The 13,538-nt window shown below is 39.5% G+C and overlaps 1 protein-coding gene across 2 annotated transcripts in view; it reads left to right on the forward strand.

Annotated features, from left to right (window-relative positions):
* LOC132821040 (uncharacterized) overlaps positions 1 to 13,538 on the forward strand; it is a 99,616-nt gene that overhangs the window by 74,773 nt on the left and 11,305 nt on the right. For both annotated transcript variants that reach the window (XM_060833531.1, XM_060833532.1), the window contains exon 19: positions 365 to 488. In XM_060833531.1, the coding sequence (XP_060689514.1) occupies positions 365 to 488 (124 nt within the window). The remainder of the gene's footprint in view (positions 1 to 364; positions 489 to 13,538) is intronic.

Genomic DNA, 13,538 nt, shown 5'->3' on the forward strand with positions numbered 1-13,538 from the left:
ACATCACTCTTCATCACAAACCAGCCATTAGGACAAATGAGCTAACTGAAATATTTTCGTAACCTCATGAACCTCACTCCTAATACCTAATAATTGAACCATTGCATTGTAAGCAAAACATTCTTTAGTCTGGAAGTGAACTGAATAAACTTTTAAATGCATATTTATTTGAAATCAATGCCAAATTAAAACGCTTCTAATGTGCACCTTTGGACAAACTTTCTTGAGAAATAAATTCACATTGACAAATTGGCACTAATGCAAGTGAACACTTAATATGCAATGAATTCAATATAATCAAGCAAAAGAATAATTCAGCTCTCAATTTACAATTCCTCATAATGTGTTGTCTGTTTATTGTCAGATGGATAGCCTATGAACATGCCAACTTCAGAGGAAGACAGTTTCTCTTGGAAAGCACTGAAATTACCAATTGGAATGAATTCAGTGAAGGAAGGACAATTGGTTCAATTCGTCTGCTTGAACAGGCAAGTTATTAAACTACTTCAGTTGAAAGCTGCATGAGAACCAGCAGTGTTATGACTCTGGTAAGGCCAACATTCATTGCCCATCCCAAATTGCTCTCGAACTGAGAGACTTGCTAGGCATTTTCAGTGGGCAATTACATGTCACCCAAATTACTGTAGATTTAAAGTCACATACTGTCCAGACCAGGTAAGGATGGCAGATTTCTCTGTAATGGACACGAGTGAAGCAAATACATTTTAATGATAATTGACATTTCATCATCATCAGACTAGCTTTTTGTCTTAATTTCAATTTCACCATCTGCCTCGGTGGGATTCAAATGCAAGTTCACAAGGCATTATCCAGGGGCTCTGGGTTATCAATCCAGTCACATTAGCGCAATGTCTCTGTCTCCCCAATTATTTCATGCTTTTCCAAATTTTACCCCAGAATTTTGTGTTTCCAATTCTTATCTGTATCAACCAATATGTTTCTCAAAAGAGTGTGACTACATTTGATATAAGATAAATAAGACCTTCTCTGCCTTTTGCTTTTTAAAACTGTACTGCTAACAATGTGGATAATTGCCCAAGTCATGGAGATGCATCTGAGACATGGGGAAGGCCATACACAGTTGACTCCATGGGAATAGCCTGGGAAGGTTTGGAATCCTTCAAAAAAGTCCCAAAATCTAAGTTAGAGTCAGAGACTTCCAATAATTCTGACTGCGCAATTGGAAATCAGTAAGTCTGGCAGCATCTGTGGAGAGAGAAACAGAAGTAACGTGTCAAGTCTAGATAACTCTTCTTTGGAGCTGAAGAGGGCTGGAAAAGTGGGTTTTATGTAATACAAAATGGGGGAGGAGGAACATATGGAAGAAATGGTCAGGGTGCCCAGAGCAAAGACAAAGGGAGTGGTAATGGTAGTAGAGAAGTGGTGTAAATGGTGTTAATGGTAGATTTTACCATTTGCTAAGAGCACACCCATGCACACAAGACTTTGAAGGAGAAAGGTGTAAGATAAAATTGGAGGACAGTGCTCAAGGTGTGAATTTGTTGAAATTAATATTGAGTCATGAAGGCTGTAAAATGCACATGAGATGATCTTTCTCCAGATTAGATTGGGTTTCACTGGAACACTGTAACAATCCTAAGATTGAAATGTTAGCAAAAGAGCAAGATGGCATAGTGAAATGGCAAGTGACTGAATATCATACTTATGAATGGAGCTGAGGTATTCTGCAAAGTGGTCACCTAGTTTGTTTTTGGTCTCACTAAAGTAGGGGAGACTACAGTGTAGCAGTGAAAACAACAATTTAAATTGAAAAAGTAAGCAAGTAAACCAATAATTCAACTGGAAGGGGTCTTTGGAGTCTTGGACATTAAGGAGGGCAGAGATAAAAGGAGAAGTGTTACATCATCTGCATGGGAAGGTGCCATGAGGGATCTGAAGAGGTGTCGGAAGTAACAGACAAGTTGAAAAGGGTGTCACAGATGGTACAGACTCTGTGGAATTCTGACACCTGTTGGTGGAAAGGGGAAGATGTCTCTGGCCTTAGCATCCTGCTTGAGGTTGCAGAATGGGACCAGATGATCCTTTGAATGCAGAGACTGGTGCTCGCAAAATTAAGGCAAGGGCAACCTGATGTTTCTAATTCTTGGGTGTTGAAGGGCCAAGGGCTCTCTGCAGGATATTCCTTGATTGAAGAAACAGGAGTTTGTGACAAAGACAGTACTGTGGAGGATATCACCATCAGAACAGATGTGACAGAAAGAGAAAAATTGAGTTCTTGCAGAAAGTAGGGTGTGAGGCAGTGTAGTGAAGGCAACTTGGATATTGGTGGACATCACTATCCCCAGAAATGGAAACAGAGAAGTTTAGGAAGGGAAAGAAAGAGACAGAAATAGACCAGATGAAGGTGAGTGAAGATTAATCTTTCCAATTGTGGATGACAGCAGGAGGCAGCATGGATGACATCATTGATGTATGGTTGAGGTGGCTGCAGTGGAGTGGGAAAAAAGTTTAACAGAAAGGATGGCTACGTAACAATGGCAGAAGTTTGAGAAAAGTGATAACTCAGTGTAATGATATATTGTAATGAGGAAGAAGGAAGGGGATAAAATGACCATGGCTAGCTAAGAATAGAATAAGAATAGTTAAAGCATTGCTATCAATGTTACATGCTCATTGATACAAGGAACTTCATGTATCAGTATTGGAAGGTTGTTAACAGCATCTTGACACTAAACCTCACTGAGGTGTCAGTAAATGGCCTGGGCATATGTTTTTCCCATGTTTAGTACCAGCATGCTCCCTCAGGGTCCATGTATGTCTAGTTAAGTCCAAGCAAACAAGATCATTAATTTTTTTCTACAAGAGAGGATCCCTTTCTCCCTGCTTCATCTGCTCACTGTCTCTGTCTTCCAGCCAACCTACAGTTCACACCCATCAAATTCAATGTCTATGACTTCTTCTCCCTGGGTATCTGAAGGGGTTAATTGATTTCACATGATAAACTTTGTCCATCAGGATATAAAGGGCTCTTCCTTGGAGGAGATAACCAGAGGCCAGTGTGCCTCCGATATGTTCTGCATGTGTTCACCTTAAGTATATTACGCTTTATTGCTTATTCTTGGTGCTTCCAACACAGAGTTAAATTAATAATATGTACTAGATCTATTAGTTGGCGGAATACTAGTTTGTGATACAGAGTGATGCCAGCAGCATGGGTTCAATTCCTATCCCAGCTGGGGTCACCATGAAGATCCCACTTTCTCTACTGAGAGAGCAGCCCTACGGTCCTCTGGGATTATGGCAACTTGGCTTTACTAGATTTTAAGTTCAGCATGATTGTCTCACAAGACAGTCTTGTATCTCAGCTGTAGTATTTCTAGCTATTAAGTAATATGTAATAAATGTAGTTATTATTCATTGAGATTGAAACCAATTTCTACTGAAGAATTCATGTTGGAATCCTACTCATTTGGCATCAGTAGTTTAGACTGATACCAGCAAGAAGGATTAGAGGCAATGAATGTACCATATGGCAGTAGTGGAATCCGAAGACTTCATTTAATCATGCTTTACAATATGGTGAACAGCAATGAGGATTTGGGCCAGACACTGCTAACGTGAAAAAATATTCAGTTTTACAAATGCCACAACCATCTGAGGAGAAGAGGAAGGCATGTATGCAGCTTGTTCGTTGAAGTTTGAAACAGCTAGAAATAGTGAAAAATACTTTAAAAGCTTGTGGAGGCCATGAAGAGTCTGTAAGGGGAATAATCCAAATCATAAATCCTGGGTACAATTGGAGATATTGAACCCCTGAAGTAAGTTCAGTTCCTAAGAGAAATGGTGAGTGCTTTTAGATTTTAAAAAATTCTAAACTGAGAAACTGACAGCAGGCTTTTAAATAATTATTTAAATCAAATGAGTGTTATCAAGATCATTTAAAATTGTCGATTTCATTAAAATAGCAGTATAGCTAGATGGAGAGAAATGTTAGATGCTGCATTTTGGTAGGGAAAGTCAAGGCAGACTTATACACTCAATGGTAAGGTCCTGGGGAGTGTTGCCAACCAAAGAGACCTTGGGGTGCAGGATGATAACTCCTTGAAAGTGGAGTCACAAGTACAGAGGGTGGTGAAGGCAGCATTTGGTACACTTGGCTTTATTGGTCGGGAGTTTGGATGACCTGTTGCAGCTGTACAGGACATTAGTTAGGCCACTTTTCAAATACTGCATTCAATTCTGGTCTTCCGACAGGAAAGACGTTATGAAACTTGAAAGGATTCAGAAAAGACTTACAAGGATGTTGCTGGGATTGGAGAGTTTAAGCTATTGGGAGTAGCTGAATAGGCTAGAGCTGTTCTTCCTGTGTGTCCAAGCCCGATAGGTGACCTTATAGAAGTTTATAAACACATCAGGGGCATTGATAGGGTGAATAGCCAAGGTCTGTTCCCCAAGGCAGCGGAGTCCAAAACTAGAGGGCATAGGTTTAAGGTAAGAAGAAAAAGATTTATAAGGGACCTAAAGGGCAACTTTTTCACACAGAGAGTTGTGCATGTATGGATGAAATGCCAGGAGAGGTGGTGGAGGCTGGCATCATAGAATCCCCTACAGGCGCTAATAGGCCATTTGGCCCAACAAGTCTACACTTGACTGTCAGTGAAATGCATCTCACCCAGACTCACTTCCCCTAACCTATCCCTGTAACCTTGCATTTTTCATGGCTAACCCACCTAATCTACACATCCCTGAACACAATGGGCAATTTAGCATGACCAATCCACCTAACCTGCACATCTTTGGACTGTGGAAGGAAACCAGAGCACCCAGAAGAACCCATGCAGATACAGGGAGAATGTGCAAACTCCAGACAGACAGTCACCTGAAGCTGGAATTGAACCCGGGTCCCTGGTGCTGTGAGGCAGCAGTGCTAACCTCATTTAAGACTGAAAAGGCATCTGGCTTGGTACGAAAGGTTTAGAGGGATATGGGCCAATTGCTGGCAAATGGGACCAGATTAATTTGGAGCTGAAAATGTGTTGCTGGTTAAAGCACAGCAGGTCAGGCAGCATCCAAGGAACAGGAAATTCGACGTTTCGGGCCGGAGCCCTTCATCAGGAATGAGGAGAGGGTGCCAGGCAGGCTAAGATAAAAGGTAGGGAGGAGGGACTTGGGCCAAGGAACAGGAAATTCGACGTTTTCAGCTCTGATCTCCAGCATCTGCAGACCTCACTTTTTACTCGAAGATTTTAACCTACTGCGAATCCTCTTGCAAGGATGCCTTCCTTGAAGAAACTCTCTTCTTCCCTCTACAAGGATTTCAGTGAGTACCTCCTTCCACCTATCACATCTCCATCGCCCCTCCCCCAAGTCCCTCCTCCCTACCTTTTATCTTAGCCTGCCTGGCACCCTCTCCTCATTCCTGATGAAGGGCTCTGGCCCGAAACGTCGAATTTCCTGTTCCTTGGATGCTGCCTGACCTGCTGTGCTTTAACCAGCAACACATTTTCAGACCAGATTAATTTAGGCTACTTAGTCAGCATGGTCAAGTTGGACCGAAGGGACTGTTTCCATTTTGAACATCTCTATGACTCTGTAACTCTATGAACCACAAATTGTAGTGAAGACTTGAATGCAGTATTTACTGAAAATATGTTGTGAAGGATAAATATTTTTGTTATGCAACTGAAATTCTTGCTTCAAAACACAAGAACAGCACAATGTAAAATGGCAAGAAGTCTTTCCCTCAACTTGGGAGAAAATAGAATGTTCGAGAAGAGTTTGTGAGAGTATTGTGAGAATATTTCTTCATTTTAGAGCATTTCCGCAAATTTTAGAATGCCTGAAAATAGTCTTTCTTCTACAGAAATAGGAGGGTAGTCCTGAAATACTTAGAAGTTTTTCAACTTTAATTTAACATTACTGGAAAAAGAAAATAAAAATAAAGAAGTTAATATCCTTATTAAAAAATAAACTTATTACTAGGAGAGTGGTAAGGGCATGGAATGCCCTGCCTGCCAATGTAGACAGGGGACGAAACATCTGCAACACAAATTCCCAGCTCGGCGAACAGAACCACAACAGCGAGCACCCGAGCTACAAATCTTCTCCCAAACTTTGAATGCAGTTAACTCAGTCACATTAGGGAGATTTAAACAATCCTTGGATAAGCAGATGGATGATGATGGGATAGTGTAGGGGTATGGGCTTAAATTAGTTCACAGGTTGGTACAACATCGAGGGTCGAAGGGCCTGTTCTGCACGGTATTATTCTATGTTCTGAAGCTTTGTTTACAAATCATCTTCAGGGTACAGCAATCAAAAAATAATTGTAATATTCAAAAAACATTTTAAAAATTTGAAGGAAATATTTAATATATATGAAATGATTGTACTGTGCAAAAGAATCTACATCTGAAAAAAAGTAGATGTTGCTAAAGTCCCTCAACAGCTTTCAAGTAAATAAATAGGCGAAACAACAAGTTAAATATGACAATGGAGAAAAAGATTTAATTTCCAAAGAGATAATCCATGTGATACAGAATTTCTTAAGAAATCCAATGAAAAACAAGTAAACTTTTTTTTATTTTGTAGTTCCAATTGTAGGTCAAGTATTGAAATGACAGAATGTTCGAGAAGAGTTTGTGAGAGTATTTGACAATTACTTTATATTAAATGCCAATTAGATAATGAAATAAACAAAACTTTTTAAAAGGGTACAATTTCCAGAGAGACGTGTTGACAACTTTATCAATGAACTTCACAGATTGTTAGAATTTTGTGACTATTGTAAATTACAACCAGATTGGGGTGACACGGTGGCTCAGTGGTTAGCACTGCTGCCTCACAGCAGCAGGGTCCCAAGTTTGATTCCAGCCTCTGGCAACTGTCTGTGTGGCGTTTGCACATTCTCCCCATGTCTGCATGGGTTTCCTCCTACATTCCAAAGATGTGCAGGTCATTGGTCGTGCTAATTTGCCCATAGTGCTAGGTGCATTAGTCAGAGGGAAATAAATTTTGGTGGGTTACTCTTCGGAGGGTCGGTGTGGACTGATAGGGCCAAAGGGCCTGTTTCCACCTGTAGGGAATCTAAGCTAAAAACTAAACCAAGATAGAATAGTCACAGGGATTTCTCGTTCAAATACATTACGAGCAAAAGATGATCTCATTGTTGAAAAGAGTTGTCCAGGTGGTACTAAAAACTGAAATCCAAAAGCAGCACAAAAGAATGACAGGAAGGCAGAGTCAAAATTAGAGTGGTGCTGGAAAAGCACAGCAGGTCAGGCAGCATCCGAGAAGCAGGAAAATCGACGTTTCAGGTCAAAGCCCTTCACCAAAAGCATTACTCTGATTTCCAGCATCTGCCTAGGAATAGAAAGGCAACCTAGCTGAAGAATTTCATCAAACTTTATCAACTTTCAAAGGCATAGAAACATTGGAACATCACATGGTAGATCAAAAAAGGAGTATTTAAAACCTTTGATGCTACAAGTTGCTATGCCAGGGGTACAGTTTAAATAAAAAACACAAACGTTCATAATGTTCAGCTTTCTTACACTGATGTAAGGAAGAAACATGAGACATCTGCAGAGATTTTACAAGGAAGAGTCAAAAACAACTGTTGAACCACAGAATTAAGAATGTTAAGGTATATAATGAGGTTAACATATTAAAACAAACACCTTTGGAAGAAAACATAAAATACCAAGACATAGCTTCCTTAGAATGCCCATCATATGAAAGTATGATTCATATTTTCCAATCTTTCCTATGAGTAATAGGTGACTCACCTGAACAAACCATCTGATTAATTTCAAACTTGAGACTAGGGTGAATGTTAGTGTATCAGTTGCAAAAGTCCCTTAGCTGGGGAGAAAGAAACTACAACCCACTTATCCACTTTGTTAGCAAAAACAGGAAAGCAGATTATTATCTGAATGGTGATAGAATGAGAAAGTGGAGGTACAATGAGACCTAAGTGACCTTGTACACTAGTCACTGAATCTAAGCATGCAGGAGCAGCAGGCAGTAAAGAAGGCTACTGGCATGTTGACCTTCATAGTGAGAGGATTTGAGTACAGGAACTACTGCAATTGTAGGGGGTTTTGATGAGATGATACTTGGAATACTGTGTGCAGTTTTGGTTTCCTTACCCGAGGAAGCATGTTCTGGCCATGGAGGGAATGCAGCAAAGGTTTACCAGACTGATTCTTGAGACAGCAGGATTGATGTATGAAGAGAGACTATATCAGCTAGGACTATATTAACTGGAGTTTAGAAGAATGAGGGGACATCTCATAAAGATCTCTAAAACCTTAACAGGACTAGGCAAGAGAAAACAGGAAGGATGTTCCAAATGAGGAGGGAGTCTAGCACCATGGGTCACAGATTAAGCATACAAGGTAGGTTGTTTAGGTGAGCAGAAATCTCTTCACCTAGGGATTGGTGAACCTGTCGAATTCTCGACTGCATAAAGATGTTCATGTCAAACATTGTATGCTTTCAAGAAGGAATTCTAATTCTTAAGGCTAAAGAGATCGAAGATTTTAGGGAGACAGTGTGAACAGGATTCTGAGTTGGATGATCAGCCATATGACCTACAACTGCTCCTATTTTCTATGTTTCTATGATTACGACTACTGATAGACAGTTGCAAGGAGTAAACAGAATAAAGTCAAACAAATATTGAGAGTGCTCTTACAATATAGAAACCAATACTATTTGGAAAAAGTGTAGAGTCGGTTCTGCTATAATGTATGTTTCTTCAAAAAGAACTCGCTTCAACGTGATTGAAGAATTTAGACCATTATTTGTGGAATGCAAACCTTCCTTACCTGTATTGTTTATAATGCAATTCTGGCTCCATTAATTTAAATGGCACAGCTATTGTGGGATTTTCTACAACACGAGATCGCAAGAGACATTATATCAGAACCGACTGTACATTCATTAGGAACTAACCGTTCTCAATTCTGAGCAGGAAGATTCTTAAACTTCTACAGTACGTTGAAGAACCTCAACCAGATCAGAAGCCAAGTTCCAGTGTTCAATGTAACATTACTCAAGAGGAGGACTTGATGTGTCTCAGTAAATTGTTCATAGAAACTAAGGGAACAAATATACTGTTTGTCATGAATTATTTTGGTATATGACAATGGTTCATCATAGAAAGATCAGAAAGAATTATTCAATTATCTTCCAGCTGCAGTAGAATTTTCAAAATCTGATCATCTGATCCTTTTGAAATCACAACCACCAAGAATTACACCGAGACTCTTCTTAAAGCAGTACCAAAACAGCCCAGTCAGCTTTACTGCCTATGATTGAATATTCACATATGATTTAACTCACTGTAATAACAAGAGAAGAAAATTACTCCTTTCAGAAACACAACTATCTTCTCTGACATGATTTGAGAAAATTAGCAATCCTTCATGTGAAACAAGTGTTCAACAGTGACATCAATCTGATGTCCACAGTAAAGAGCATCTGAAAAAGCAAAGATCCACAAAGATTTGGGTGTAACAATAACTTGTATTTGAATGTTACATCTTTCAATTCAGCCAAGTCATCAATCATTCATAAAGTCAAAGATTTAGGAAGCAATGGGATAGTGATCAGCTGTTTAATATATTTGAACTAATTGCATAAATAATTTAATAACCAGGGAGAAATGTTGTGTAGGACAGTTAGTACCTGAAGGGGTTAACTGTCACCACAAGATAAGATTTGCTGTTTAAAGAGTTGTTCCTGTGAGGGGCTAAATAAATTTGGTGTATTTACCAGAGGGTGTTTGGTGATTCAGTAACTGTTCTTAGAGTTAGCCACCTGTAGCTAAATAACACTCTGTATATAATCTTAAATTGTGCTTGATAATCTCACAAGAGGCAAGCATGTATCTCAGGTGTAATGTAACTAGCTACCAGGTAAAATGTTATAAACCTATTTGCTTTTCATCCAGACTGAACCTATCTTCTTCTGAAGAGTTTGCTTAGAATCCTTCCTCACATGGTTTCTGTAGCTTAGACTGATACAAACAGGAAGGAATAGTGGCAGTGAATCTATCCAAGACACCCTGGGTGGTTCATCCAGAAATCCAGATATAAAAATGATGAGAGTGTTGGCTTATGGCCCAGGGCTACAGTTACAGTGGTCAATTCTAAGGGAAGAATACTTTTACCCAAGGTATAATCCTTTTCAATGGTGACATTCTGAGCTGTGAATTTGCTTTTGATTTTCACAATTGTTGTAGCACTTAAGTTTTACCATTAAGTTTTGGGAAGTAACTTACGTCTATTCAAAATAGGAAACGGAGTAGCTCATTCAAATAGCCCATTGAGTCTGTTCTGCAATTTAATTGGATAATGACAGATTTGGCACTCCTCGCATCCATTTTCCTGTCTTTTCCCTGATACTCTTGATTCCACTACTGTTCAAGAACCTATCTATTGTAAAACAAACTGTCAAGCAATCAACCAATTTTATCTGAGATATTTCTTTTCTCCCTAGCACCTCTTTTGCAGCAGCAAGATTATTCTTAACCTTGTCCAGTAACACCTTACCAACCTGTTCAGAGATGTTATTAGACTCCTCTGGAACAGGTGGACCCTGAATCCTACTCAGAGGTAGGGACTCATTGACCCTTCAACAAAGGATGGGAGGGGGGAGACAGCTGCTTCCTAGCCACACTGTGTGTTTCTCTCATAATCTTGGTCCCTTTTGGTGCTATGAAAACCCCGTCTTAGAGTCAAGAGAGTGAGGTTCAGGTCCCACCTGCTCAGAGTGTACAATGAGCATCAATGAAAACAGGTTGATTAGAAAATATCCCCTCTCTCAACCTTCTCCCCTCAAGGAAGGGAGCAGATTAGATTAGATTTAATTAGATTAGGTTACTTACAGTGTGGAAACAGGCCCTTCGGCCCAACCAGTCCACACCGACCCGCCGATGCGCAACCCACCCATACCCCTACATTTACCCCTTACCTAACACTATGGGCAATTTAGCATGGCCAATTCACCTGACCTGCACATCTTTGGACTCAATGGGCTCATTCCCAGGGAACATGGTCAAGATGGCCATGTCCTTGACCTGTGCCCTTTCACCTCCCCTAAGTTTGAATTCTGACCTCTCTCCCTCACTGTTCAGAAAGGATTTTTCATGCTACTCAGTGTTTCCATGCTAAACATCCACCTTCCTCACTAATGCCCACCGCCATGTCCTCCTATTTCTCTTGGATAGTTTAAAGGGTCCTGAAAGCTGCCAACCATTAATTGATTTTTTTTGAGTGCCCTGTGTGAGGCACTTCAAATCAATTGGTCAGAATTGCTCCATCTTCCATATTAAAATCTATTAATAAGCCCCCCAAATCAGCAAATATAAATTAATCTAAATGATTATCAATTTTGGCATCAAAGTTGGAAAAATATGTGAAAAATAAATATAGCTTCTAAATGAAAAATCTTTCCTGAGTCATTAGGAAATCTTTGAAAGATTTAAAGAACTATTGCATATTAAATAAGTTCTATCTTCTTGTTCGTTCAGATTGAAATATCAGGAACCATTTGCAATGTAATCTGAAATGCTTGTATGGCCAACTGGCAGCATACCAAATTTAGAGATAGTATAGGACATTTTTCAAATGTTTCACATGTTCTTAACCCTTTTCTATCATAATTACTCTCTCTTCCACCTAAAGGACAAATATTTAGATATAATTCTTCTTTGGGCCCAAAAATATCACCAAACCTACATAGTATCAAAATTCTATCTTCTTAAAAGCATTGAATTTTTGTGGCAATCTAACAATCTGATGTTTGTTTCAATTCTAACAATCTGATTAGATCTGTTAATCATGGGAGTACTTTCAAGAACCCCACATCAGGTGGATTTGGCTCAGGTTAGAGTTTACAATGTTAAAAATCATAAAAACAATATGCTAAATCTAGTTAAGTTGTTCCACCTTCTATTTTATTGGAGGCAGGACGAGTAGCAGAAATCAATACATGTTCAGGAGGTAGGTCAGTTTCTGAAATCCTTTAAGGAATCTACCTGCTGTTATTTTCTAATTTTTACATTTTGTATTCAATATTGCAAGCATCAGTTATTTGCCACTTGGCTAAACCCAGGACTTCCTCAATTGTGAAAAGATTCAACTCATTTTCAAAGCAGTTCACTTCATTCTGCCATTGGAGGCAGTTTAGAAAATGTTTACTAGGGTTGAAAACAGGTATGGAAAGCCAATCTTATGAGGAGAGGTTGAGTAAATTGGGCCTATTCCCATTGAAATACAGAAGAATGAGAGGAAGCCTTATTAAAACATAAGAGAGTCTTAGAGGACTTGACAGGGCAGATGCGGAAAGGGGTTTTGCTTGTGGAGGTGTCTGACCAGAGGGCATAATCTCAGAATAAGGGGGTGCATATTAAAGACAAAGGTGAGGAGGAACTTCATCTCCTTGAGAATCTGTGGAATTCTTTACCACAGATGACTGTTGAGACTGGTTCATTAATTATATTCAAGGCTGAGATAGACAGATTTTTAATCAGTAAGGGAATCAAGCAATATAAGGTAAATGCAAGAAAGTGGAGTTGTGGATTATCAGATCAGACATGATCTTATTGAATGGTGGAGCAGTCTCAATGGACTGAATGGCCTATTTCTGCTCCTATGTCTTTTGGTCCTGTGTAATTTTCACCATTTTTTTCTGCAAAGGATATGAATGGATAATGTTGTACTATACTCTGGAGGAGATGTATGAGAGTCACAATCAATTATAAGGAAACGACCTTACATGTGTAATTTCTTCTTACATCAATGTTTTTTAAAAAAAAGCAAATATCTTTATTTTCAAATTGGCAGTGGCAACCCTCAAGGAAGGAGCCCATAATATATCCATTGTCATCTTTGTACTTAAAAGATAAAAAAAAAAGGTTGTCATTGAAACCAGGAGAACTGCAGATGCTGCAAATCAGAGACAAAAATAGAAATTGCTGGAAAAGCTCACTTCTAAGGAAGGGTCACTCGACCCGAACCAGTATTTCTGATTTCTCTCCACAGATGCTGCCCGGCCTGTTGAGCTTTTCCAGCAATTTCTATTTTTATCTCTAAAGTTGCCATGGACCTGCTTTCATTATAAGAGATGACCGGTGATAAAAGTTTAACCTGAGGGTCACCATGCCTCACGTGAGGGGTGAGGTTGAGAAGGTGGGACTGTCATGATGACCTCAGAGAGAATGTGAATTGAACTATGCTGCTGGCGTCACTCTGCAGCACAAACCAACCATCCAGCCAACTGAGCTAACCAAACCAAACCCCAAGTATCATACAACAGAACTGAGAAACAAAATAAAGTTTGATTGGCTCTTGAGGCAATGGTCTCTGTCAACATTGGACATTGCACATTGGACATGATTCACTCCAGTACTGGATGCTTCTTACCCTAAATTCCAGCATTAGATTGCATGGACTGGGGAAACAAAATCAAGCCTTTTCATCTTAAATTGCACACCTGGGATACCAGCAGAGCCCAGAAAGCTGACTAAGGTAGATTGGAATCCTGAG

Source organism: Hemiscyllium ocellatum, chromosome 12, assembly GCF_020745735.1.
Source record: "Hemiscyllium ocellatum isolate sHemOce1 chromosome 12, sHemOce1.pat.X.cur, whole genome shotgun sequence".
NCBI lineage: Eukaryota > Metazoa > Chordata > Chondrichthyes > Orectolobiformes > Hemiscylliidae > Hemiscyllium > Hemiscyllium ocellatum.